Source organism: Humulus lupulus, chromosome 2 (assembly GCF_963169125.1).
Source record: "Humulus lupulus chromosome 2, drHumLupu1.1, whole genome shotgun sequence".
Classification (NCBI taxonomy): domain Eukaryota; kingdom Viridiplantae; phylum Streptophyta; class Magnoliopsida; order Rosales; family Cannabaceae; genus Humulus; species Humulus lupulus.
In genome coordinates, this window is record NC_084794.1 from 30,537,571 (window position 1) to 30,563,540 (window position 25,970).

The 25,970-nt window shown below is 38.1% G+C and overlaps 1 protein-coding gene across 1 annotated transcript; it reads right to left on the reverse strand.

Annotated features, from left to right (window-relative positions):
• Positions 1–9,249: 9,249 nt before the first annotated feature.
• Positions 9,250–13,175, reverse strand: LOC133817610 (uncharacterized). Its single transcript, XM_062250175.1, has 9 exons — positions 12,581–13,175; positions 12,361–12,408; positions 12,206–12,265; positions 11,664–11,747; positions 11,438–11,542; positions 10,825–10,938; positions 10,576–10,676; positions 10,124–10,235; positions 9,250–9,737 (listed from the first exon to the last, which is right to left on the reverse strand). The coding sequence occupies exons 1-9, from the start codon at positions 13,076–13,078 to the stop codon at positions 9,609–9,611; spliced, it is 1,251 nt and encodes a 416-aa protein (XP_062106159.1). The 5' UTR covers positions 13,079–13,175; the 3' UTR covers positions 9,250–9,608.
• Between the last annotated feature and the right edge of the window lie 12,795 nt (positions 13,176–25,970).

A 25,970-nucleotide genomic window follows, 5' to 3' on the forward strand; every position in this document is an offset into this window, starting at 1 on the left:
TTTATATTAATATCATATAAATATATATTATTTGTGTTATAAGTTTAAAAATTAGTATAATAATAATTAATATATTTTTTGGTATAATTTTTAGTATTGTTGTTGGAATGAAAAAAAAATATGGTGTTAAAATTTCATTATTATGAATTAACATCAAAATGGTTTTGATGGTTGGAGTTGGCCTAAGGGCAAGTCTAGCTACAAAATTCATTTTGGTGTTGGTCAGATTTTAACATCATATTTTTTTTTTCATTCCAACCAAAACACTAAAAGTTACACAAACAATATTTTTAACATTATTATATTATTTTATTAAATCATAACTATCCCACCAAAATGAAGGGAGATACGTCGTTCGGTTGGAAAGGTATTTGATGTGAAATTGACACCATTTTCGCCTTTTGCAGTCTGGTTGAACTTAGCCGAAGGCAGCTCCAACGTAGTAGCATTCTACCATTTTGTTGCTAATTTAACAACATATCACACCCAACTGGATGACAAACAATGCACCATTTTCTTGAAATGCTACAATGTCCCACCATACTATAGCAATGGCATAGTGTTACACTCAAATTTTGAGATTAAGTAAACAACCTCGAAATGTAAGCTCGTAAAAGCATAGGCTCAAAATAAATGAATTTCCACATTACACTTGTGCAAATTATCATGGAATGTCATAGCCACATCATCAGCTTGCGAGTATAAGTTGTAAGCTTGATTGCAATTGTTTTTCCCAGGAAATGAACTCGACAGACTCATTTAATATTGAGGTGTTGACCACCTCAATGGTAAGCTTGGGGCTATGAATGACCTCGAAAGTGCGTTGAAGCATTGTTTAAGCTCGATGATAACGTATTAAACACACAAAAACTATTGAGAAATCTCTATTTCTTTGGGATTAGTTAAGATCGTGTATCAAATCCCTAATTTTATGAAATCTTTATTTAAATAATACATTTAAGTTGTATTATAATAATTATTATTATTATTCAAATACTTATTTGAATTTGAATATATGTTGTAACTTCTCAAATTAGGAGAAGATATTCTTGTCACCAGGTATATAAATAGCCTGGATCTGTTCATTTGTACTCACACACAATTTTGTACTGGAAAAGACTCTGCAAAAGTGCTTTTGCTTCAAGCCTTGACACAGAGTTTTGAATAAAAGTGACTTGTGGACGTATGCAGATTTTAACTACTGAACCACGTAAAAATCTAATTCTTTTCGTTTCTTCCTAATCAATTATTTATTTGCTCTACATAATTAAATTGGTGATAAGTAGAGTAACACATGCTCTTATGTATTATTGAATATACCCACACATTTATCGTGTGAGATATTCTCTCTAACATCTCCTCAAGACGGTAGCTATTTTTGCTTACAAATCTTGGACAATTTGATCGTAAATGACTCTTTGGCTCTTTTGGCTCACTACTCTTGAATCACAAGTGACTCTTTTGGCTCTCCTTTTTGGACATGAGTTGCATGGTAAGAAGCATGAGGTTCCATCTCAAAACCAATTGGTGATGAGTGAAGTAACTCATGCTCTTATGTATTATTGAATGTATTAACACACTTTCCATATGGGATATTATCTCTAACAAGGAAGAATGGGAAGATATAGCTCATTAGCCTTGAAAGTGGACATGAACAAGGTCTACGGCTACATGAAATGGTTATTTCTTCTTCGAGTGTTGAAAACTAATGGTTTTTGCGATAATTTTTATAATTTATGCATTGCGTGACTTCGATAAGCTTTATGATACTATTAAATGAAATGTGTTAAAATGTGCTACACATTTCTAGAATATTTGTATCTTAGAATATTCTAGTGAAAATTTTAAAAATCTAGAAAAGCCTAGAATATTTAGAAAACTAGAAGTAACCAATCAAGAAGAATGTAAATCAATTAGAAAAGTCTAGAAAAGTTGTAAATTATATAGAACTAGAATAATCTAGATAAAATTAAATGTAGGGGTAAGCAACTATAAATACCCCATCAAGCTTCCAAATTGTAACTAAGCTTGAGTAGCCAAATCAAGTCTTTTACTACTAACTTACTACCTTGTCTCCTCTTTTCCTACACACATAAAAATTAAAACATAACTCTTCCTTGTCCCACCAATCATCCAACTTATCAACATCATCATACTACACTACCTAATATCCATCCTAAACAACCTCCATACATAATAATTTAAATAATTCATATACAAATAACAATTATCTTACTCAATCTCATTTAACATTCCATCAGTGGTATCAGAGCTCCGTTCGATCATATCACTGGGCGTAATCTTTTCCGCTCATCAGTTTGGAGTCCAACCGCTCTTCTCTACCTCTTCCAATTTTCCATGGAGAAAACTATGATTTTTGGTCCATCAAAATGAGGACCTATTTTCGATCACAAAATCTATGGAAAATTATTGAAGAGGGAGTCACTATTCCGGAAGACATTACATCTCTTTCGGAAGATCAAAAGAAGGTAATGGAGGATAGTCAACAAAAGGATTCTCATGCATTATACTGCTTGCAGCAAGCTATGGCAGACAATCTTTTTCCACGGATTATGGGCGCAGCAACGACAAAAGAAGCATGAGACACGCTGCAGGAGGAGTTCCAAGGAACAATTAGGGTACGCACTGTTAGACTACAAAAGCTTAGAAGAGATTTTGAAAATATTAAAATGAAAGATAATGAGACTCCAAAAGATTACTATTCTAGAATTAAAGAAATAGTAAATCAAATGGGAGCCTACGGAGAAATAATTTCTGACAAGAATATAGTACAAAAGATACTAATTTCTTGTACAGAAAAATATGATTCAATAGTTTCTGTGATAGAGGAAACTAAAGATTTAGAAACTCTATCACCAACTGAACTAATGGGCTCTCTTGAAGCTTATGAAAGTAGACGAGAAAGGCATAAGGAAAGTGAAGCTGAAAATGCATTTCAGTCTAAAATCAATCCACGGTCTCAAAAACCAAAAGTTGATGGGAAAAAGACACAAGAAAAACAAAAAGAAAATAACGACAAGTATCCTCCATGTGGCATTTGTAAAAGAAAAAGTCACTTGGAGAAAGACTGTTGGTTTAAAGGAAAACCACAGTGTCAAAATTGTAAAAAATTTGGCCACACTGAAAAAACTTGTCGTTTAAAGAAATCCCATCAAGCTAATTTTTCCGAAGAGAAAAATGATGAAAGTAATCTCTTCTATGTCTACCAAGCTGCAACAGAAGAAGGAAAAGATACTTGGTATCTTGATAGTGGTTGTAGTAACCACATGACGAAAAATGAAAGCATCTTTTGTAGTCTTGATAAATCCAAGACTAAAGTCAAAATCGGTAATGGTGACTTCATGGAAGCAGTCGGCAAAGGCACCATTGCCATTGACACTAAAAAAGGCAAGAGATACATCAATGATGTACTCTTGGCACCCAACATCGATCAAAACCTACTTAGTGTAGGCCAAATGATTGAAAAAAGGTACTCTTTGCATTTTGAAGGAAATTCTTGCACAATCTATGATAAGCAAGATAAATCCTTTCAAATTGCAAAGGTAAAAATGAAAGAAAACAGATACTTTCCTATACAATGGAGATATGCAAGCAGTGTGGCAATGCAAGCACAAACAGATGAGTCATGGTTATGGCATAGAAGGTTCGGTCACTTTAACTTCCATGGGCTAAAGATCCTCAAGCAGAAGAATATGATGCAAGACCTCCCAGCAATTAAGGAGATCAACACAGTCTGCGAAGGATGCATGCTCGGGAAACAACATCGACAACCTTTCCCATCCGGCAAAACTTGGAGAGCCAAAAAGCCACTGGAGCTGGTCCATACTGACGTCTGCGGGGCAATGCGCACTCCATCAAATGACCAAAACAGGTACTTCATTCTCTTCATTGATGAATTTACTAGAATGACATGGGTTTATTTTATGCAACAAAAGTCGCAAGTCTTCGATATTTTCAAAAAAATTCAAATCCCGTGTCGAAAAACAAAGCGGTCACTACATCAAGACAATTAGAAGTGATAGAGGCATAGAATACACTTCTAATGAATTCAACAAGTTCTGTGAAGATGAAGGGATGGAGCACCAACTCACTGTTGGAAACGCACCAGAACAAAACGGCGTATCTGAAAGGAAAAACAAGACTGTTATGGAGGCAGCAAGAGCCATGCTACTAGAGAAAGGTCTCCCAAAACGATTTTGGTCAGAGGCAGTAAGCACTGCAGTCTACTTGCTCAACAGATGTCCAACCAAAGCCGTGCAGAATAAGACGCCGATCGAAGCTTGGAGCGGACGTAAGCCATCAGCAAAGCATCTCAAAGTCTTCGGCTGCATATGCTACTCTCACATTGCAAAAGAGAAAAGAGGCAAGCTTGATGAGAAGATTGAAAAAGGAATCTTCTTAGGCTATATTACTCAATCAAAAGGTTATCGAGTCTATAGCTTGGAATCAAATAAACTAATAATCAGCCGAGACGTAAAATTTGACGAAGATGCTGCATACAACTGGGAGACACAAGAAGTTGAAAGAAAGACAGTCAATATTCCTCTACCGCCAAGACAAGAAACTGATCAAAATGAAGTTCTAACTCAGCCAACCACAGAGGAACCGACACAAGTCATAGAATCCCCGCCAGACTCACCAGTAAGGCGAACAAGACCGCTTGCTGAGATCTATGAGACATGCAACCTAGTGCTTATGGAGCCAGAAAGTTTTGAAGCAGCTCAACAACAAGAAGTATGGAGACAAGCCATGAATGAAGAGATAAAGATGATTGAAAAGAATGAGACTTGGGAGTTTGTAGATCGTCCACGAGACAAAGATACTATAGGAGTTAAGTGGGTCTACAAGACAAAGCTAAACGCAGATGGCTCTATCCAAAAGCACAAAGCAAGATTAGTTGCGAAAGGATACTCACAACAATACGGAGTCGACTACAACGAAACATTTGCTCCAGTTGCCCGCCTCGACACAATAAGGGCATTGATAGCTCTAGCCGCACAGAAGAAATGGAAGATTTTTCAACTCGATGTTAAGTCGACATTTCTTAATGGCTTTCTCGAAGAAGAAATATACGTGGAACAACCTCAAGGATTCGTGGTGCAAGGACAGGAAGATAAAGTTCTCAAGTTGAAAAAGGCCTTGTATGGCTTAAAGCAAGCTCTGCGAGCCTGGGACAGTAGAATCGACTACTACTTTACTGAACAAGGATTCGGGAAGAGCAAAAGTGAGCCAACACTCTATATCAAAACTAAAGGTACGAATGAAACACTTATTGTCTCCTTATATGTTGATGATCTCATCTACACAAGCAATAATGAGAAGATGATAAAGAAGTTTAAAGAAGACATGATGAAAAATTTTGAGATGATCGACCTGGGATTAATGCACTACTTTCTTGGGATTGAAATAACTCAAAAAGAAGATGGGATCTTCATCTCACAAAAGAAGTATACGGAGACACTATTGAAGAAATTCAAAATGGAGGGATGCAAGACTATATCAACTCCATTAGACAACAACAAAGCTCTCAAGAAGGAAGATGGCTCACCAAAAGCAGATGAATCAAAATTTGAAAGTCTAATCGGCAGCCTACTCTATCTAACTGCTACAAGACCAGACATAATGTACGCAGTTAGTCTTCTATCGAGATTCATGCATGATCCAAGTCAAGTTCACTACGGAGCAGCCAAGAGAATCCTTCGATACTTACAAGGAACAAAACTTTACGGAATCTGGTACGAAGTCATGAATGAGTCAAAACTGATTGGCTACACAGATAGTGACTGGGCAGGATCCATGGACGACATGAAAAGTACGTCAGGATATGCCTTCACACTTGATCTGGAATATTTTCATGGGCCTCAAAGAAACAAGCAACAGTTGCACAATCATCAGCTGAAGCAGAGTACATTGCAGCAGCAATGACTACAAGCCAAGCTATATGGCTTAAAAAAATACTAGAAGACATGGGAGAATCACAAAAGGAAGCTACAAAGATATATTGCGATAGCAAATCAGCTATAGCAATGGCGAAAAATCCAGTATTTCACAGTAGAACTAAGCATATAAGCATCAAGTACCATTTCATCAGGGAAGCAGAAGCAAATAAAGAAATCGAGCTCAAACACTGCAAGACTGAAGAGCAGGTAGCAGACATATTCACAAAGGCACTACCAAGAGGCAAGTTCGAGCTACTGCGAGACATGATTGGAGTTACTGAAATGTGTACCAAGGAGGAGTGTTAAAATGTGCTACACATTTCTAGAATATTTGTATCTTAGAATATTCTAGTGAAAATTTTAGAAATCTAGAAAAGCCTAGAATATTTAGAAAACTAGAAGTAACCAATTAAGAAGAATGTAAATCCATTAGAAAAGTCTAGAAAAGTTGTAAATTATATAGAACTAGAATAATCTAGATAAAATTAAATGTAGGGGTAAGCAACTATAAATACCCCATCAAGCTTCCAAATTGTAACTAAGCTTGAGTAGCCAAATCAAGTCTTTTACTACTAACTTACTACCTTGTCTCCTCTTTTCCTACACACATAAAAATTAAAACATAACTCTTCCTTGTCCCACCAATCATCCAACTTATCAACATCATCATACTACACTACCTAATATCCATCCTAAACAACCTCCATACATAATAATTTAAATAATTCATATACAAATAACAATTATCTTACTCAATCTCATTTAACATTCCATCAAAATGATTTTATCTACTCTCAAATCACATATGGGTTTCTGTCAAGACGATCGAATTTCCTATCTTTGATTTGCGGTGAATTATTATCAAGTTACTTGTTTGTGAACAACTACAAAACAATCTCCATGGGATCTTCGTTTCCAAAAATGCCCAATTGATGTTCCTTTTGATGTTTGTTGACAACACAATTTTGTTTGGTAGGGCCAACATTGAGGAAGCTAATGCTCATGTCATTAACAAGTGTTTAGCCACTTCTGAAAAGTAGTCTAGCCAAAGAGTTAACAAACCAGTGCGGTTAAAACTAAAATGTGCAGCAGTCTTTAGGTGGGATTAACAAGGAGATTAAAAGCATCTTGGAAATCCCTGTGTTACAAAGGGGAAAAAAGATTATGAGTAAAGGAAAAGATGATTGCTAGGCTAGAAGGGTGGGAAATAACGATAATCAAAGCTACGTGGCTCAATCTCCCAATCCATTCGATGACTATGTTCAAGATCCTAATTTCAATCTATAGGAACTCAATGATATTATAAGGATTCAAAAAGTATTGGTAGACTACAAGTTTGGAGAAGGAAATATTTTTAGCCTTTAAAGCCTGGGACAATATTTGTAAACCAAAATTTTGTGAGGGTCTAGGCTTTAGGAGGTTTGATGACATTATTAGAGCCTTATCATCCAAATCAGCATGAAGCGTAGCTAACAAAGAAAATTAGTCGTGGGTGAGTATTTCACTATAGATTCTTTTTGTTCAGTCAAAGCAAAGCCCTCAGACTCGTTTGTTTGGGGAGGCTTCCTTGAAGCTAGGGTAGTGGTTAGAAAAGGGATCAAATATCGACCCTTGCAGCTAGGGTAGTTAGCTTTATCATTGGTGATGGATCAAATATCGACCTTTGGAAACAACCATAAATACCTTGGTTAGATTATAGTGATTTCATTTATGCCTTGGAGAGAGTTTGATCCTTAGCTAGCTCCTTGTCCACTATGGTAGATTTGATGGAAGATAGAACTCATGTTTGGGACAAAGGGAAGATACTGTCTTTATTTGACGTAGAAATGTATGGCAAGATCTTGTCCATTCAAATCCTCTCTACTCTCGTCTCGACTCAGGATTAGAAACATTCAAACTTGTGGAAATTATTTGTTAAAACCAAAACAACACATTTAATTTGGAGTTCAAAAATCCATACGGGACTTGGTATGACTCTTTAGAGTGTATCAGGGGCCATTCCAACCAAAGATAAATTCCCTTTCATTAAGGATGATGAGTGTGTTTTCTGCATGTGTGCCAAGGAAAGTTCATTTCATTTGTTCAAAGAGTGTCAATTTTCATTTCATAATGATAACTTGGAAAGTTTCTTAAAACTGTTATTTTCCGAGATGTAAGACCAAGAGAGATTTAAACTTACCACCTGTACTGACACTGCTTGCTTGCTTGAGTTCATTTGGTGGAGAAGAAATAAGATGACCATGTAGGACTCGATATGAAGTCCTAATGAAGTGATTCAGTCGGTTAGATGCAGGTTTGTTGCAATAGCGTATGGTGGAGCAGAAATGGAAGACAACAACAAAACAAATTGGCTTGCTATGGAAAGTGAGAGGCCAGCATGGAATAATCCGGCAAATTGGACATTATTTGCTGATGCCTCGATTTGCAGTCAAGATGGTAGATTTGAGTGCACTCAGGTTGCTTCTACTCTAGAAGGAGACATCAAAGTAATGTTGTTGGAATTAGTCTAGGCAAAGTCACAAGGATGTACGAGTATTCATCTAGCCAGACTCTGATTGCAGCAAACGCCTTTGCCAACATAATGCCATCCCACAAACTGGAAACTTCGGAGCATGTCATATGAAGTTTCAAATATTGTGGATTGTTTTTTAGTTATTGTCAAGTTTTTCTTATATTAATAGGAATGCTAATCTTATTGCTGACAACTTTATCCAATCCAAGTGATCGTCTAGACAGTAGACACACTGGTGCCACGGGTTTCTCCAATGTTAGGAAGGGACCCCTTTTCGTGATCTCCATTTTGGCTTATATATTTCTAGATCCTTCCTGCTCCATTTTTTTTCTTTTTCTTTTTCTTCTCAAAATGAATGTGTTAAAAAAATACTACGATTCGAGACGACACCCTAAAACGTTCTCAACTCTAGGTCTAGGAGACTAGAGGGGCCCCCCTAGTAGTTGAGTAATCTATAAAAGGCAGTCAAAATATTGCCATGATTTTTTCTTTTATTAACACTAATCGTTTTAGCCATCATAATAATAATAATAATAATAAATAAACAAATAACTAAAAATTATTCTCCTCCCTTTAAAAAAACAATTAATTTAAACTATTTAGAAAAATGTCTTTAAAATATTATTTCACTTCTTGATAAATTATTTGTTAAAAGAAAAAAATATTTTCATTTTCAATTTAAAATAAATAAATAAATAAATTTCGTTCGTATTTCCATCTAAATAATAATCTAGCACACTAGTTTCAAAGGGGGCAATATCCCCACAAAAAAAAAAGTAGCAATAAAATGGCTAGTTTTCAAAGATAATAATTACGTACGAATTTGACACCAGTAATTTGTATATCCTAACCTAATCATAAATAAACAGAAAGGACAACTATAACATATCTCAAAAGGTTCTTTTTTTCTTTTTCTTTTATCAATTACATTTTTTTTTGGGAAGAAGTAAAACGAATTCCAGAAGATACAAATGGAACGTAAGGTGACTTGGAAGCAATTACATTTCTGCGCTAAGTCTTATGAAGTATCTATACCCTGGTCAAAAGCATCTTGCCTTATGCCCATTTCTAACCAATTAAAAAAATTCACATGTATTCAGATTTGCGTAAACTTCTTGCACTAATAAAGTCGGTATTCATTTCTTGCATGCAAGATAGATACCTGATATAATGGCTGCCCCAACAACTGCAACACCAAAAGTTTTAAGTACCTTTCCACGAGAAGCATTTGCCTTTTGTGTGGGAAGTTCCATAAGATCCTTCAACTGCCAAATGGAGACAAAGTACTTGATTAGTGCAACGGAAAGGGAACACAACAATACATCAACATGTTCACAAACAGATACCAACTATATATTAGACGACGTCTGCGAAGTCGAAAGGGGACAAGAAGCCATGTAGTTTTTCTAGTTCAAACCAATAATGGGACGAGATGAGATGAACATGTTTTACATGAAAGGTTTCGATACTGGCTAACAAGCAAAATGAATGGATACCAACTATATATTAGATGACGTCTGCGAAGTCGAAAGGGGACAAGAAGCCATGTAGTTTTTCTAGTTCAAACCAATAATGGGACGAGATGAGATGAACATGTTTTACATGAAAGGTTTCGATACTGGCTAACAAGCAAAATGAATGGATCACTAACCACGACAGGCTGCTGCCAATGCTTCTTAATTCCTTGCAGGTGCCCCTTTCCAACAACTGCGACTACTAAACTTCGCTCTCTGGCAATTCCTAGTAATTTTAACGACATGTACCTGAAATAAACAACAATTTAACAAATGAATAAAAAATAAATAGTTTTGGAATATGATCCAAGAATAAATTTAACATGTCTTTCATAGATAAGTAAGGTAGCATAAACAGTAAAATGAGTAAGGGACTTTCTCAATGTTTTATATGTGAAGTTTTTCACTTTAGACTGTGGCACCACAGCAGACACAAGAAAGGAAGATCCATTAGACAACCTTAAAGCAAACACAGACAGGTGGATCTATCCCTTGTACGTTTTATGTCCAGGATACTTTAGGTTGTTAAAAATGTCAAACAATGCAGCAAAAAGTTATTCTCCAACATTATTGGAAAGAGAGTACTAACTGATCTCGCTCATGTACAAGAGTCTCCATCAGAGTGGGGAATGCCTTACTCATCTCTTGAATGACAAGAGTCAGCATGTCAACATCATCCATTTCTTTTAGCTGAAGGTAAGCAAGACAAAATTATAAGAAACCATACATTAGGAACATAAGACACAAGTCTAGTTTTTGCACTTAAAAAGATATACAGTATTTTACGGAGGATGAAAGCCTTGGATTCAAGATAAATTGACAGGGTATCTAAGCTTACCATTTTATTAAGTTCGTCCGAACTTGGTAAAAAGACTGCTTGGAAAAGCAGAGCATAGATCAGCTTAATCTTATGCCAAAGTGGCATTTTCCACCATGTCCTTCGTAGTGTAATCTGCTTCGCTCAAATATCAAACCATTACTAACATAGTCTTTGTGAATAAATATAATGATTGACAAAATGAGAAAAAGAAACAAAAGAAACGACTGGATATAAGTTATCAGCAAAAAGAGAGGGAGGAGGGGGGACACTAGTCATTTTAAAGGGAAGTAAGATTATATTATGTTGCAACCAACTTAGATGATCTAAGTAGACCTGGTCTTAATTCTGAAACCCACGAGAAATTACAAAAGCTTGATTGAGGCAGCAAATCAAACAGTACTCTCTAGATAAATATGTCACGCACTGTGCTATAAAGCCTCCGTGCATGATGGACCTCTCTTGTTCCCTCTATTAAAAGGATAAGGAAAAGTGATTTAAAACTGACGATGTCACGTATACATGCTTATAAAGTAGGCTACCTACTGAACATGGAAAAATATGCTGTCTAAATGTTGCTTCAGCAGAATTGTGGAATATGGCAGCCACAGGATAAGCAAGGAAAAATGTATACCTGCACTGGACGATCACCAAGTATCACCCTACCACCATACTTCATAGCTTCTTCATATGCCACACGAAACTCAGTACCAGGAAAAACTTCCAACTTATTAGCAACCTTCAGAAACCAAAGAAGAGAACTATTATGCATTAAATTATTAATAGTATTCAAAATATCTAATAGTCACATATATATCAAACAGAAAAACTAAACGCCTAATTAAGTTGTGAAAGCATACCTTAGCAAGAAACCAGCTATATAGTATTCCGAAAAGGTTATGATTTTTCTTCCACAAATCTACCATTTCTCCCATTGTTGGTATCTGAATAAACGAAGTGAGAATATATGCAATTTGAAGATCAAAAACTTAGTGTGCAAAATAAGCTACATAAAACAACATAATGACACAAGCTACGGGACCAGCACTAAACGAGAAACCATAACGTCTTATTTTGATTACAGAACTCATAGGTCAGCCTAAAAATTACAGGGCGAGCAGGTTTATATTTTAAAATGAATTTTAATACATGCATTTTTCCAAGTAATCTTGGAGAGCAGACTAAAGCAGATCCTACCTATACACATTTCAAAGCAATAACCAAACAGTCTTGACGCCAACTAATCTCGGTGACAAATTCCAAACAAAAGGGTATAAGCTTAAAATGATTTGTAGCTTCTTCGCCATTCTTTTATTGGAAAAATTTACTCGAGCAAAACTCCAAAAGAACTAATCTTTCGTACAAACGAAAAACAGCAAAAACAAAAACGATCAAGACAGACCTTCAAATTCTGAGGAGTAAGCACCGCCACCCTGCTTGAGCATAGCTCCAAGAAGACAACCTGCAATCATAGACGAAAATTTGAAAATGAATACATGAAAATTCTCCTAAATCATGCCGAATTATCAAATAATCAAGAAAGGGTAAAGCACTCACTTCTGGTTTCAAATAGCGGATAACAGCTTCTACCTCTCTGCAAGATTCCTGCAACCACACAAAGAATCAACCCCAAACCATCAAATTCATCATCATAATTGCCCAATTAAATCGCATAATTCGCAAAGATTACAAATTTCCGACATAAATATCTTCCCTATTCCAATCATCCTCACAAATTAACCAGTACAATATTCCATTTCTATTATCAAGAAATTACCATTGAAACGTGCGCAGTTCCGACCAGGTACACATCGCAAACGCCACCCTCTGCCGACGATTCACACTGGAGCACCACCACACTCCTCGATAGTTCGTCGGGAAGAACATTTCTTCGCTCCGAATTCTCCTCGATTGGGGCCTCGGCGGAGCTCGTGAAAGCTACGTTCTCCCTCGGCTCATCAACGCGAACAATGCTATCTGTCAAATCCTCAGCAGTAGCGCCTTCGATGCTGACAAATTCCTCGCCCTCCGCCGCATCAATTTCCGGTGACTGTGAATCCATCGACGGCCGGGTGGGGTCAGATCGAGGACGTATGACGGAAATGGAGGAACGTGAATTTGAGAGTTTGCGAAGGGTTGGGTATTTCAAGAGAGGCGAAAAGGTGACGACGTTTAAGGTATGAGGACGACGTAGAGCGACCGTGGAGAAGGTGGCGAGTAGGCGGTGCGAGTCGAGCGAGTTGAAGCGGGTGCCCAGGTGAGTCAGACCATTCATACAAGTTTTGGCTATGGCGGGTGGTTTTGTGATTTAATTGGAATATGAAACTAAGAAATGGTAAGTAAAATAAAGTTGAGATTGAAAATTGGGCTTCAATCTCAAGCTTTTTACACGGGGCCGGACGCAAACTGATTTATATGAGAGGAATTTACATGGGTTTTTTGGGCCAAATTACACTTGGCATCACTTTTTGCATTTTATCTCTAAATCCAACAGCCAAATTTTTAATTACAAAATAATATTATTAATTTTTTGAGAAATTGGTGGAAATAGACCCATTTTATAGTGCATTTTGCACAATAACCTACTTTCAAAACATTTTAGCTAAATGACCTATTTTATTAATGAATTTTTTGTATTACTCATCTTACCCTTAAAATAAAATAATAATAAATTAAAATTAAAAACTCTAATAACTATTATCTTCCTCCTCTCACCCACACCCATCCACAACCACCCACTATCATCCCCCACCACCACCACCACCACCACCACCGGCGACCACCGCCCCCTACCGCCGGCGAACACTGCTCATCGCCGGCTGCCACCATTTCTCCACAAATCCGGCCACCACTCATTCAAAATGTTGGTTTATAAAGCTTTTTTTATTTTTATAAAATATGAGATTTTTGATATTGTTTTTGTAGATTTAAAATGCAAAATGATTGTTTTAGTATGTTGAAAATATAAGTAAGAATTTAGGTTTATTTCTGGAGTTTTATGGAGATTAAAGCTTGAAAATCTGAAAAAATTAATGGTGGTTTCGGTTATTTTCGAGATAGAAAAATCCAGAATTTTTTGACAGCTTGTCTAATTTTTCGACAAGGAGTCTAAATTTTAGACCAGTTGTCTAAATTTTAGACCAGTAGTCGTATTTTTTCGACCACCTGTCTAAAATTTAGACAGGTAGTTTAATTTTTAGACGGGTTGTCGAATTATCAGACATGATATTTAATTTTCAGACAGGTTGTCAAATTTCTAGATTTTTCAACTTGATTTTCATTTTTTTATATAACTTTTTAATCAAAGTAATACCAATAATTTATATTTGTTTATTGTATTATTTTTTTCAGATGTCTTTCAAAAATATTGTAATATTATGTGATGGAATGTGGAAAAAGAATGAGGACTCGTGGAAATGGATTTCAAATGGCTCACGATCAAGATCAAGTTTGGTACAAACTAACCTAACGTATGAGGAGTTAGTTAAACATATTTATGAAGTTACAGAAATCGATCGCAACCTCTTCGATATAGAACTAACTTACAAGATAACGACAATGGTGGAGATTGAACCAATTGCAATAAAAAATAGTAGAGACATTGTTAGTTTCTTTACATGGCAAGAGCGTGATTTGGTTCCATTATGTGTGGGTTTGATCAAGAAGATGGAAAATATGCTCATTAAGGATAAACTTGTTACTAATATTGATTCTACTACAAATGTTAATTAAGATCCAATAACCTACATGAGAAAGTGTTGTTCTTATACTATAAACATAATCATCATAATAGTACCTCAATAGATTATCTACCACTCAATCCTTGATCATCATAGTAGTTTGATTGAAATATGTATCACTCAATTTGTAATCATCATAATCTCATAAAGATTAAGTTTTGTTTAACTTTATAAATTTTTAGACAAGTTGTCGAAACTCACGACTAATTGTCAAAAAGGTATAATTAATTAAGATCCAATTCTACATGATAAAGTGTTGTTCTTATACTATAAATATAATCATCATAATAGTACCTCAATAGATTATATACCACTCAATCTTTGATCATCATATTAGTTTGATTGAAATATGTACCACTCAATCTGTAATAATCATAATCTCATAAAGATTAAGTTTTATTTAACTTTATAAAATGTTAATTGAGATATATGTTCTTTTATTGTGTTATTGGAGCATTTTTAGACATTTCAAACATTTTAGACAACCTGTCGAAATTTTTAGACAGGTAGACGAAATTTCAGACTAGCTGTCGAAAGTTTCAGACAGGCCGTCAAAATTTGAGACTAGCTGTCGAAATATTTAGACAAGTAGTCGAAATTTCAGACTAGCTGTCGAAAGTTTTAGACAAGCAGTCGAAATTTTAGACTAGCTGTCGAAAGTTTTAGACAGGCTGTCAAAATTTGAGACTAGTTGTCGAAAGTTTTAGACAGGCTGTCGAAATATAACACAAAGAGGTCTGCAACAGAAACATCCAACACATGTAGTCTATAACAGTTTGTGGTATACCAGAACAGTTTTATACATAAACAAAATACCATTCCATTGCATTTGCTAATAAATATCCAATACAAGTCATACTATAAGAGTTTGATACATAAATAAAATACCATTCCATTGCCTTTGCTAATAAATATCCGATACAAGTCATACTATAAGAGTTTGATACATGAACATTGTCATACTACAAGGAGAAGATGGCTGTCGGGTAGAACAATTTTGAAAGTAGGTTATTGGATCTTAATTAACATTTGTAGTAGAATCAATATTAGTAACAAGTTTATCCTTAATGAGCACATTTTCCATCTTCTTGATCAAACCCACACATAATGGAACCAAATCACGCTCTTGCCATGTAAAGAAACTAACAATGTCTCTACTATTTTTTTTATTGCAATTGGTTCAATCTCCACCATTGTCGTTATCTTATAAGTTAATTCTATATCGAAGAGGTTGCGATCAATTTCTGTAACTTCATAAATATGTTCAACTAACTCCTCATAAGTTAGGTTAGTTTGTACCAAACTTGATCTTGATCGTGAGCCATTTGAAATCCATTTCCACGAGTCCTCATTCTTTTTCCACATTCTATCACATAATATTACAATATTTTTGAAAGACATCTGAAAAAAATAATACAATAAACAAATATAAATTATTGGTATTACTTTGATTAAAAAGTTATATAAAATAATGAAAATCAAGTTGAAAAATCTAGAAATTCGACAACCTGTCTGAAAATTAAATATCATGTCTGATAATTCGACAACCCGTCTAAAAATTAGACTACCTGTCTTTTGACAGGTGGTCAAAAAATACGACTACTGGTCTAAAATTTAGACTCCTTGTCGAAAAATTAGACAAGCTGTCAAAAAATTCTGGATTTTTCTATCTCGAAAATAACCGAAACCACCATTAATTTTTTCAGATTTTCAAGCTTTAACCTCCATAAAACTCCAGAAATAAACCTAAATTCTTACTTATACTTTCAACATACTAAAACAATCATTTTGCATTTTAAATCTATAAAAACAATATCAAAAAATCTCATATTTTATAAAAATAAAAAAAGCTTTATAAACCAAAATTTTGAATGAGTGGTGGCCGGATATGTGGAAAAATGGTGGCAGCCAGTGATGAGCGGTGTTCGCCGGCGGTAGGGGGCGGTGGTCGCCGGTGGTGGTGGTGGTGGTGGCGGCGGGGGATGATAGTGGGTAGTTGTGGATGGGTGAGAGGAAGAAGATGATAGTTATTATTAGGGTTTTTTTTTTAATTTATTATTATTTTATTTTAAGGGTAAAATGGGTAATATAAAAAATTCATTGATAAAAGAGGTCATTTAGCTAAGAACTATTGAAACTAGGCCATAGTGCAAATTGCACTATAAAAAGAGGTCATTTTGCCAAGGACCCCTAATTTTTTTTGTCATGAAAAAATATATTCATTCAAAAAAATTATAATGTCATATAGTCTAAAAGGCCAAAAAACTTGAATAAAAGAAGGGAAATCTTATAGTCTTACAAATTCGCCATCCACTCTAAGAGCATGCACTGCCAATTTATGTACAGTCTTATTAGTTGTATGACGTACATGGATTAGAGACACTCTTATAAAATTAGATAACAAACTTCAAAGAGCCTAAATCATTACAATAAGAGAATCTTTTCGAAAAGCCAGTCACAACTACTAAACAATCTGATTCAACAAAACTCAAGGGAAGACCTAGCATTAGGCTCCAATCCAGTACTACCATTAAAGCTATACATTCTGCCTGGGTCACTATAAATCAACCTACAAAACAAATAACACACAGAGCACAACATTAGAAAAAAATATAAATAAAAATATAAAAAATAAAAATAAATTAAAGCCTAACTATTACTCAAAAATACAACAACCTAAAGGATATAAATCCCTCCAGGTTGGAGAGAATTATATTATAAAACAATACTACCTAAGAGTGATTTGGAAAGACAAGCCAGGACTTCTCCACATGAATTTTGAATAATAACTCTGATATCTATAGAATTAGAGCCAACATCTATGATGCATCGACATTTAGTTTATTGTGACCTACTAAAGAAGAAATCCAATAATCATTAGAATGACAAATTGTATGTGTCGTATAATTATTTGAATTCCCAACCTGACTATACTCGTCAAATAATGATCTAATTCTTGAAACCATAATCATTGAAGATTGGGCGGGACCGTGAGTAATATTGTTCCTCTCTCCCCAAACATACCAAGCAAAAAGAAGAAACAATTCAAATTCAGATTGTTGAAACACCTCGAATGCCTTTAACATGACTTGCTGAAAAGAGATATTAGCACGAGTTGTATGGATAAGATCAAATTCTATTCATTTCCACAATTTATGAAATGTAAAACACCAAAATACAGAGGGGACAATTTGCAGTTTGAATCACCTTACGTCTTTAAAGCCCAGCATAGGTAGTAGGGATGTTCATCAAACTGCCCACACCGCATAAATCACCCACATCGCACCACACCACACCACAATTTGCGGTTTGAAACCCTTCGCATTGCAGTTTGCATTTTTGTCAAATCGCGAGGTGCGGTGCAGTTTGCAATTTTGATTTTATAAATGTGGTTCAAACCGCACTACACTACATCGTTATATATATTAATTTTTTTTTTATATTTTTTTCAACTTTACTACATTTAAACTTAATGCATATATATTTATATATTATAATATACACAATATCTAGAAAATTTATTATATTTCATAGGATGCTAACAAATATTCTACTTCAACCTAAAAGTATTCCTCAATCAAAATCTTTACTTCTAGATCACATTTTTTCTTTGTTATTAGTTTTTGTTTTTTAATTGTTTTGCTAAAAGTTTATTAGTTTGTTGCATATTTATTGTTTTGTTAAACAATCTTTGGTTATCGCCTTTATAATGAATCTTTATTAATTATAATATTTAGTTGTTAAATTATTTTGCAATAGGTATAAACCGCCCACACCACACCGTATCATACCGCATTTTTGCGGTGCAGTTTATGCAATATGAGGTCTATGCAGTGTGGGTTGCAGTTTGGAAAATTGCTCAAATCGCATATGCGGTACGGTCCAATATATTGGCAAAAAAACCAAAATCGCACCACCCGCACCACGAACACCCCTAATAGGTAGGTAGAATTTCATGAAATCCTCTCTAGACAAAATATAAAATCTTCTTTGGAAAGTGTAATTGCAAAAAAAATTTCCACCAAATTGAAAAGACTGCTTTAGAGGGAGAAGGAGAGGAAGAGGCTAAGTTTGTAGCCACCTTGTATCCACTTTTTACTGAATACTAACCATCATTTGTAAAATGCCACAACCAACTATCAGATTTTGCAAACATACTCAAAGGAATGGAGAGAATACATTCTTGATCAGCAACATTAAAAATATCTTTGGCAAGGGACATATTCCATTCAGCTCAGTCCTCTAGTATAAGATGTTTAACCTGTATATTCGAATTTGACACATCTTTAGAGGAGGACAAAAAGGACGGAGGATGAGACATCTGAGGATCTTTAAACACAAGTATATTTTCACCAGGCCCTATTTGGCAGCGTAAACCTTGTGAAAGAAGAATGCGTCCCCAAACAATACTACGCCAAACATAATGTAACGACCCAAATTACGTAATAAGCCTTAGGGCCTTGATTAGGGGGCCAAGATGACAAATTATGGAAAATTATGTGTTTATGTGATATATATGTGTATCATTAATGATTACGTCAGTTATATTATAATATGACTAGATATGCATGTTTGGGTGTATTAAATATGCATGTGGGCCCGTTTCTGGTCAGAAGGGTAATTTTTTCGTAATTTGGTTCGTTACAGGTATATTTGGAGTATATGTGCATATATGTGATATATGTGTGAAACCACATTATTATGTAGATATATTTGGGTTACTCGGCACAAGGCGATCTGTAATGTCCCAAATTCCCTAATGTGGTTTATACTTGGATTAGGGGGGCCAAGAGGGCCATAATTGATTTATTACGCAATTATGTGATTAAATGCATGATTATATGATGATAATTTCATATTTGTATATTTATGTGCATGTTGGTGATTTATGAGTGAGACCACATTATAATGTGGATATGTTCAAGCTATTCGGCATAAGACGATTCTAGAACGCATGTTAGCTGTGATTCTAGGATTTAATTGATGAAGGTTTGGATTGGTTTGAATTGAGAAAATGGACAGGGGAGCTGGGTTCGTTGGGTCAAGTCGCGACTTGGACCCAAGCCAGAGCCTCCCCTGGGCTTTGTTTAGCAGGCGCGCTGCGACCCACTAAGCCAAGTTGCGGCCCGCCCTTGGTACCCCAGACAAATGCTCTCTGTCTTGGGGGCGCACTGCGACCCACTAGGTCAAGTCATGGCCCACCCCTTCCTTTTGTGCCAGGGAGGGGTTTTTCAAGGGTTTAGGCTCGGGGTTTCATTTCTTAAGGCTCGGGATCAAATCTACAAACTGTTTTAGTACGATTCGAGGCCCTGGGAGTGGGGTTTAGACCATGAACCTTTTATTTATTTATTTTATTAATGAAATTTCATATTTGGTTATGACTAGGTGACCGCTAAAGGGCCGATCGTTCTCAAAGATCATTCTTTTATTATTTCACGCTCGAACCAGAGGTAAGAAAACTGCACCCAGTACGTGACATGCATGGTTATTGATGAAGCATGTTGAGTGCTCTGTATATGGACATTGATTGCATTGTAAATGCATAGTAGCTTTGCGTATCTGTGTATGATATTGACTTATTAGTTAGAGAACGACAATGGTGTTTAGTATTGATCCTGAAGTTGTGACTTATTAGTCAAGTTCAGCGGTGATACTGAGCGCTGGTCGTATGGTATTGGCTAGGTCAAGAACGACATTAATGTGTTTAACACATGCCGAAATGATTAGATCTAATCAACATAAGCATGAAATGCTTGACCGACTCCAAGTTCAATGAAAACTAAAAGTGCTAATCTAGTCTAAAGGCTAGTTACATAGAGCCAGGGCCAAAAGGCTCAGGTGACTGAACGCCACATGGCTTAGGGTGCAGAGCCATAGAGATAGACTTATTAGTCATCTATCTAGAGATAGACTTATTAGTCATCTATTCAGAGATAGACTTATTAGTCATCTATCCAGGGATAGACTTATTAGTCATCTATTCAGAGTATGACTTAATAGTTACTTATCTTATTAGGGTGTAGAGCCCTAAAGTGTGACTCATTATCTAATTAGGGCTGCAAGCCCCATAATGATTACCAGAATCATTTATTGATATTACATACATGCATTAATAAGTTTTCTTGCTGAGCCTTAGCTTGCAGGTGTTATGTGGTGCAGGTAAAGGGAAAGAAAAGCTCACCCAACCTTGAGTGGAGAGCTTAGATGGCGATGTGTACATATGCGGCCGTTTGACCACCACGACCAAGGTGTTTCTCAGAGAAACTAGGGGTTATCCCTATTTTTGCCGCTTAGGTGGACGGGTTGTAATTTTTACACTGTAATGACCATTTTGGAATGTAAATAACTTTATAAACACTTTTATGGGCCCGTGTACAATTTTATGTTTTGAATAAAATATATCCATTCCTTTTTATTGAGATTTTTCACCTTAGCCTATTAATAACACCTAGATGCACGTTTATAACCAAATGACTCGTTTAGCGAGTTAAGCACTGTTTAAAGTCCATAGTAACGGTCTTGGAGTAACCAGGATGTTACAACTTGGTATTAGAGCGTGCCAAGGTTTAGGGTTCTTATAGACTGGCTGGGCATGTGCACTCGCCACTAAAGACAAGCTCGACTCATGGTTTGGTAACTATTTATGTGGTTATATGTTTAACTGCTTAAATAGAATATAAATGCTTTACCTGTCTACATGGGATACATTGATAAGGCTGGGCCTTGACTACTGCATCATAAGCAAGAACGTGCTTATTAGTACTGATATTGCTAGAACATGCTTATTTGCATTGTTCATTGATAATGGTTAATTGCTAAATGATAAATTTTATAATCATGAATCAATGTGTTTATCTATATGTTGTGAAACATGGATGAATATCTGCTTGATTTTGGACCGTGAGGTGGCAAGAGGTTTAGTTATCACTACCTAACTGGATGCATTGATCATTTCAACACAGTATAAGCTATAAGTATGATTCCAAGGCAGACAACTTCATCATCTGGCCAGAAAGATCAGGGTCAAAATGACAAATAGGGTCAGGAGAATGACCAGAGTCAGATTCCTCAACCAGCTCTTGATAACTGGCAACAGCTGTTTGCTGATTTACAAGCAAGAGTTATGAGGCAGGAAGAGGAAATCTGCCTCCTGAGACAACAACGGGTTCCTGTAGGGAACATTTTACCAGAGGCACCACCTGCAACGATGCCAACAGTTGAGGAGTTGCCAGAGGCTGGAAGCAAATGGGAGCCTCTTTATGAAAGGTTCAGAAACAACAACCTCCAGTTTTTTAGGGTAGTCAGATCCAGCTAAGGCGGAGCAGTGGATAAGCATGGTTACCACCATCCTTGACTTTATGGGGGTGTCTGGTAATGAGGGGTGGCTTGTGCCACGTATATGTTTCGGGAACATGCCTGAATTTGGTGGGAAGTGATATCCCAGACCAGAAATGTCAATGCCCTAAGTTGGGAAGAGTTTCAAACTCTGTTTAATGAGAAGTACCACAACGATGCCATCAGGGCTGCAAAGGCTGAAGAGTTTAGCAGATTACTTTAGGGGAGTCTGTCAATGACTGAATATGCTCTAAAGTTTGACAGATTGGCAAAGTTTACCATGGAGTTGGCGCCCACTGATGGGACCAGAAGGGAGAGGTTTCTCTAGGGGCCACAACCTAGAATAGCCCGGGATGTTCGTATCACCACTGTGGCGGGAGTTACTACTTATGCACAGGTGGTTGAGAAGGTGCTCACAGCTGAGAGCGCAGAGAACAAGATCTGACAGGACAATGCAGCCAAAAGAGAGTTTAGGAGGACAAGACCTCCATCTTTGGGTTCAGGTAGAGGCGAAGGCCCCAGTGATCAGAAGAGGAAGGCTCCTGATACCTTCCCAGCTCCAAGTCCTGATAGGCGACCACGTGGTGTTTCAATGGGCTGCGAGGGTGGTATTAAGGCCTGGAGGACTTATCAGAGTGCCTTAGGTGCAAGAGATGCCATTTGGGGGGGTGTAGGGCAAATGCTTGCTTCTTATGTGGGGATGGGACATTTCAAGAAAGATTGCCCGAAAGAAAGAAATGAAGAACCCAGGAAGGCGGACAGCTCGGCCCCAGCTCGAGTGTTCGCATTGACACAGGCAGAAGCTGAGGCTTCACCCTCAGTAGTTATAGGTTAGCTTTTTAGTGCTGGAACCCCTTATACTGTTTTGATTGATTCTAGTGCTACACATTCTTTTGTTGCTAGTAGAATTATTGATAGACTTTGTAGACCATGTGATTATTATGCTGTGGGGTTCGAGACCTTGTTACCCACTGGGGAGTTAGCAGTATCCAGAAGATGGGTTAGATCACTGCCAGTGACAGTAGAGGGCTGAGAGTTGTCAGTTGGTTAGATCACTGCCAGTGACAGTAGAGGGCCCTGTTAAGGAATTCGTTGACCGAGCTGACTCCCTTCCTTTGTATATCCTTCCATAGGTCTCATCCGACAAGGATTCCGGTTCTCATGGCCATGAGCTTAGAGCTATCATCCGCGTCTCTAGCTCGAGCAGCGACGTTTACGAATCTGCTCAGGTAGGCCTTCAGAGTCTCACCGGGCTGCTGTCTCACGTTGGCCAAGGAGTCGGCCTGAACACGGGCGGCCTGAGAGGCTCGGAATGCCCTTTTGAAGTCGGCTGAGAAGGCCTTCCAGGAGCCAATTGACTGTCTTTTACTTTGATTGAACCACTGTCTGGCAGGTCCGGTCAGCGTGGAGGGGAAGATCAAGCATCTCAGCTCCGGGCCAATGTTATGGGCCATCATTAGGGTGTTGAACATCCCTAAATGGTCCGAGGGGTCTCCGTCCCCGTTGAACTTTGACAGGTGAGGCATACGGAAACCAGACGGGTATGCCGTCGCTGCTATGTTGGGGGCGAAGAGTTCCATCTCGTCCCCTGAATCATATTCGTCTTTTTCTTTTTCTGATAGAAGTTTCCTCATCAGCTTCTCCATCTGGGTCAGGCGATCGAGGGTTTGGTCCTGATGTCCTTGGTTATTTCGGGGCTGTTCAACAGCTCCGGATCCATTATACACATTTGGTGGGTTATTGCCCCTCCTATCTTGAGATAGGTTATTTGGGACATTCCCCTCGTTGCGTATTTCGGACAGGACCCCCCTGAACGAGCCTGGCCACCACTTCCAGCTCGGTCTTCTCTGTGAGAGTTGATGCGATCTCGCAGGTCACCTCCCTAGGTGCTCTGGTGACTTTGCGCCGAACTTAACCGCTGACGCAGGTCTCCCCCAGAGAGATCACTCCGGTGACTGCCGGTCCAGTGGCTCCTGCTGGATAGGCTTGGAGTCCGCCTTTGGTGGTGACGACCTGAGTTTTCCCCTGGCGCCCTGCTACGCCGGGAAGGTCCAGTAGACGGTGGGTTTCTCCTACTACTCCCATAGGCTGGGACGTCCCGGACGGGCCGAGGAGGAGACGGATATCTGATCGGAGATGGAGGATGCCTGACTGGAGAGGCGATCCTAGTTCCGTCTGGACGAATCAAGTTTGGCGGGGGCCTTTCGACCATGCCAACCTGCTGGTCCTGCGCCGGGCAATCTGGACGAGGCGCAGGACGGTCGTCGGGGACGGGCTGACGCCGCGAGCCCCCCCCCCCCCCCCCGAATCTCCTTCGAGAACTTCCTCGAGTTCCCCTGGGCGTTCTCGAGGATGGCTGAGAGCTAGGAGTCGACGTCCTGACCGAACGACTGTACTGCGGTCGTCCGGTCCTAGGCACTTCCTCGAAGTTTGCCTCTTGATGGTGTGACGAAGGGGTAGAGTTGGCTACCGGAAACCTATCCGAACGGCTACGCCTGGACCGGTTATCCCGGCGAGACTTGGGAGCCTCGCCCTGCCTCTCTCCGGCGTTAACGTCGGTTGTGAGAGAGGGTAATCGGGCCAGGATATCCTTGATTTGCTGGCTGGCCGTTGCTAACTGGCTCCTCAGTTGAGCGTTCTCCATCTCCACCGCAGTATAATAACACGGGTTCCGATTAGGCGGCCGAGGCGCCTAACTACCAGTATCGTCTTGGCCCGCCGGCTGTTTTCCTGGCCGCTGCTGGACTTCAGGAACTTGTTCATCAGGGATGGTGGTATGATGAGCCTCCTGCCCATCATGTTGTTTTGTCTCGTTACCATGCCTGGACCGAGTAGTCACCGTAGTTGGATGTTTGCGGCAGCACTAATCGAAAAAGGTCTCAATGAAAGCACCAAATTGTTGACGCGGTTCTTCGCCAATAGGTAATTAAGAGAATGAGAGAAAAGGATTAGTGCTAAATGTGAACCGAAATAGATATATGATCTTCGAGGACGAAAGGGGTGACTCAAGACACGGTTTTTAAGTGGTTCGAAGGTTAAAATCCTTCTACTCCACTAGTCAATATTATTGATCTGTACAGAGTATTTATTTACAAAGTATTTCTTACAAGAGATTATTTTTCCAACCCCTATCAACTCCCAGGGTCTCCATATTTATAGGAGAAGGCACCTGGAAGTTGGTAGGGAGGTCATCCCGTGACCTTCTTACTTGTCGTATCAATTCTGTGACATTCATGATTAATTCCTAAACCTGACACATAAGTGTGGTCAAATCAATAGATAAGGAAGTAATGGGCCGCACGGCCCAACCCCACCGTGGGTGTCTGAACACGCATGTTCCTGCTGCGTGTCCGAGAAGTCAGGGGGATATCAGACACGTGAGGCCTGATATATGCACGTTTACCTTGCGTGTGTTTACTTCTCAAGGGGTCACACCCCCATATCCAGCTCGTACCGCGAGCTGCATGCTGGACTCGACCTTCGGCCTTCAGGGGACCTGCTCCAGTCTTGGACAATGGAGGGGAGCCCTTTGGGCTTCCTCGAGCTAACGACAGAAGTTCCGGTCTTAGGGGAGTTCGTGAGATAACTACGATTAGTCAGAAGCTCGGCTTGCTAACCAGCTCGTGGGAAAACCAGGGCGTACAGTTATAAACGTGCATCTAGGTGTTATTAATAAGCTAAGGTGAAAAACTTGATAAAAAGGAAATGATATATTTTATTTAAAACATAAAACTGTACATGGGCCCATAAAAGCATTTACAAGTTATTTATAACTCAAAATGGTCATTACAGTGTAAAAATTACAACCTGCCGATCTAAGCGGCAAAATATAGGGTTAACCCCTAGTTCCTCTAAGAAACACCTTGGCCGTGGTGGTCAAGCGGCTGCATATGTACACATCGCCACCTAAGCTCACCACTCAAGGCTGGGTGAGCTTTTCTTTCCCTTTACCTGCACCACATAGCACCTGTGAGCCAAGGCTCAGCAAGAAAACTCATTACTGTATGTATATAATATCAGATGATGATTATGATAATCATACAGAGCTTATAGCCCTAAACAGATGAGTGACTGATGTGTAAGTCACTAACT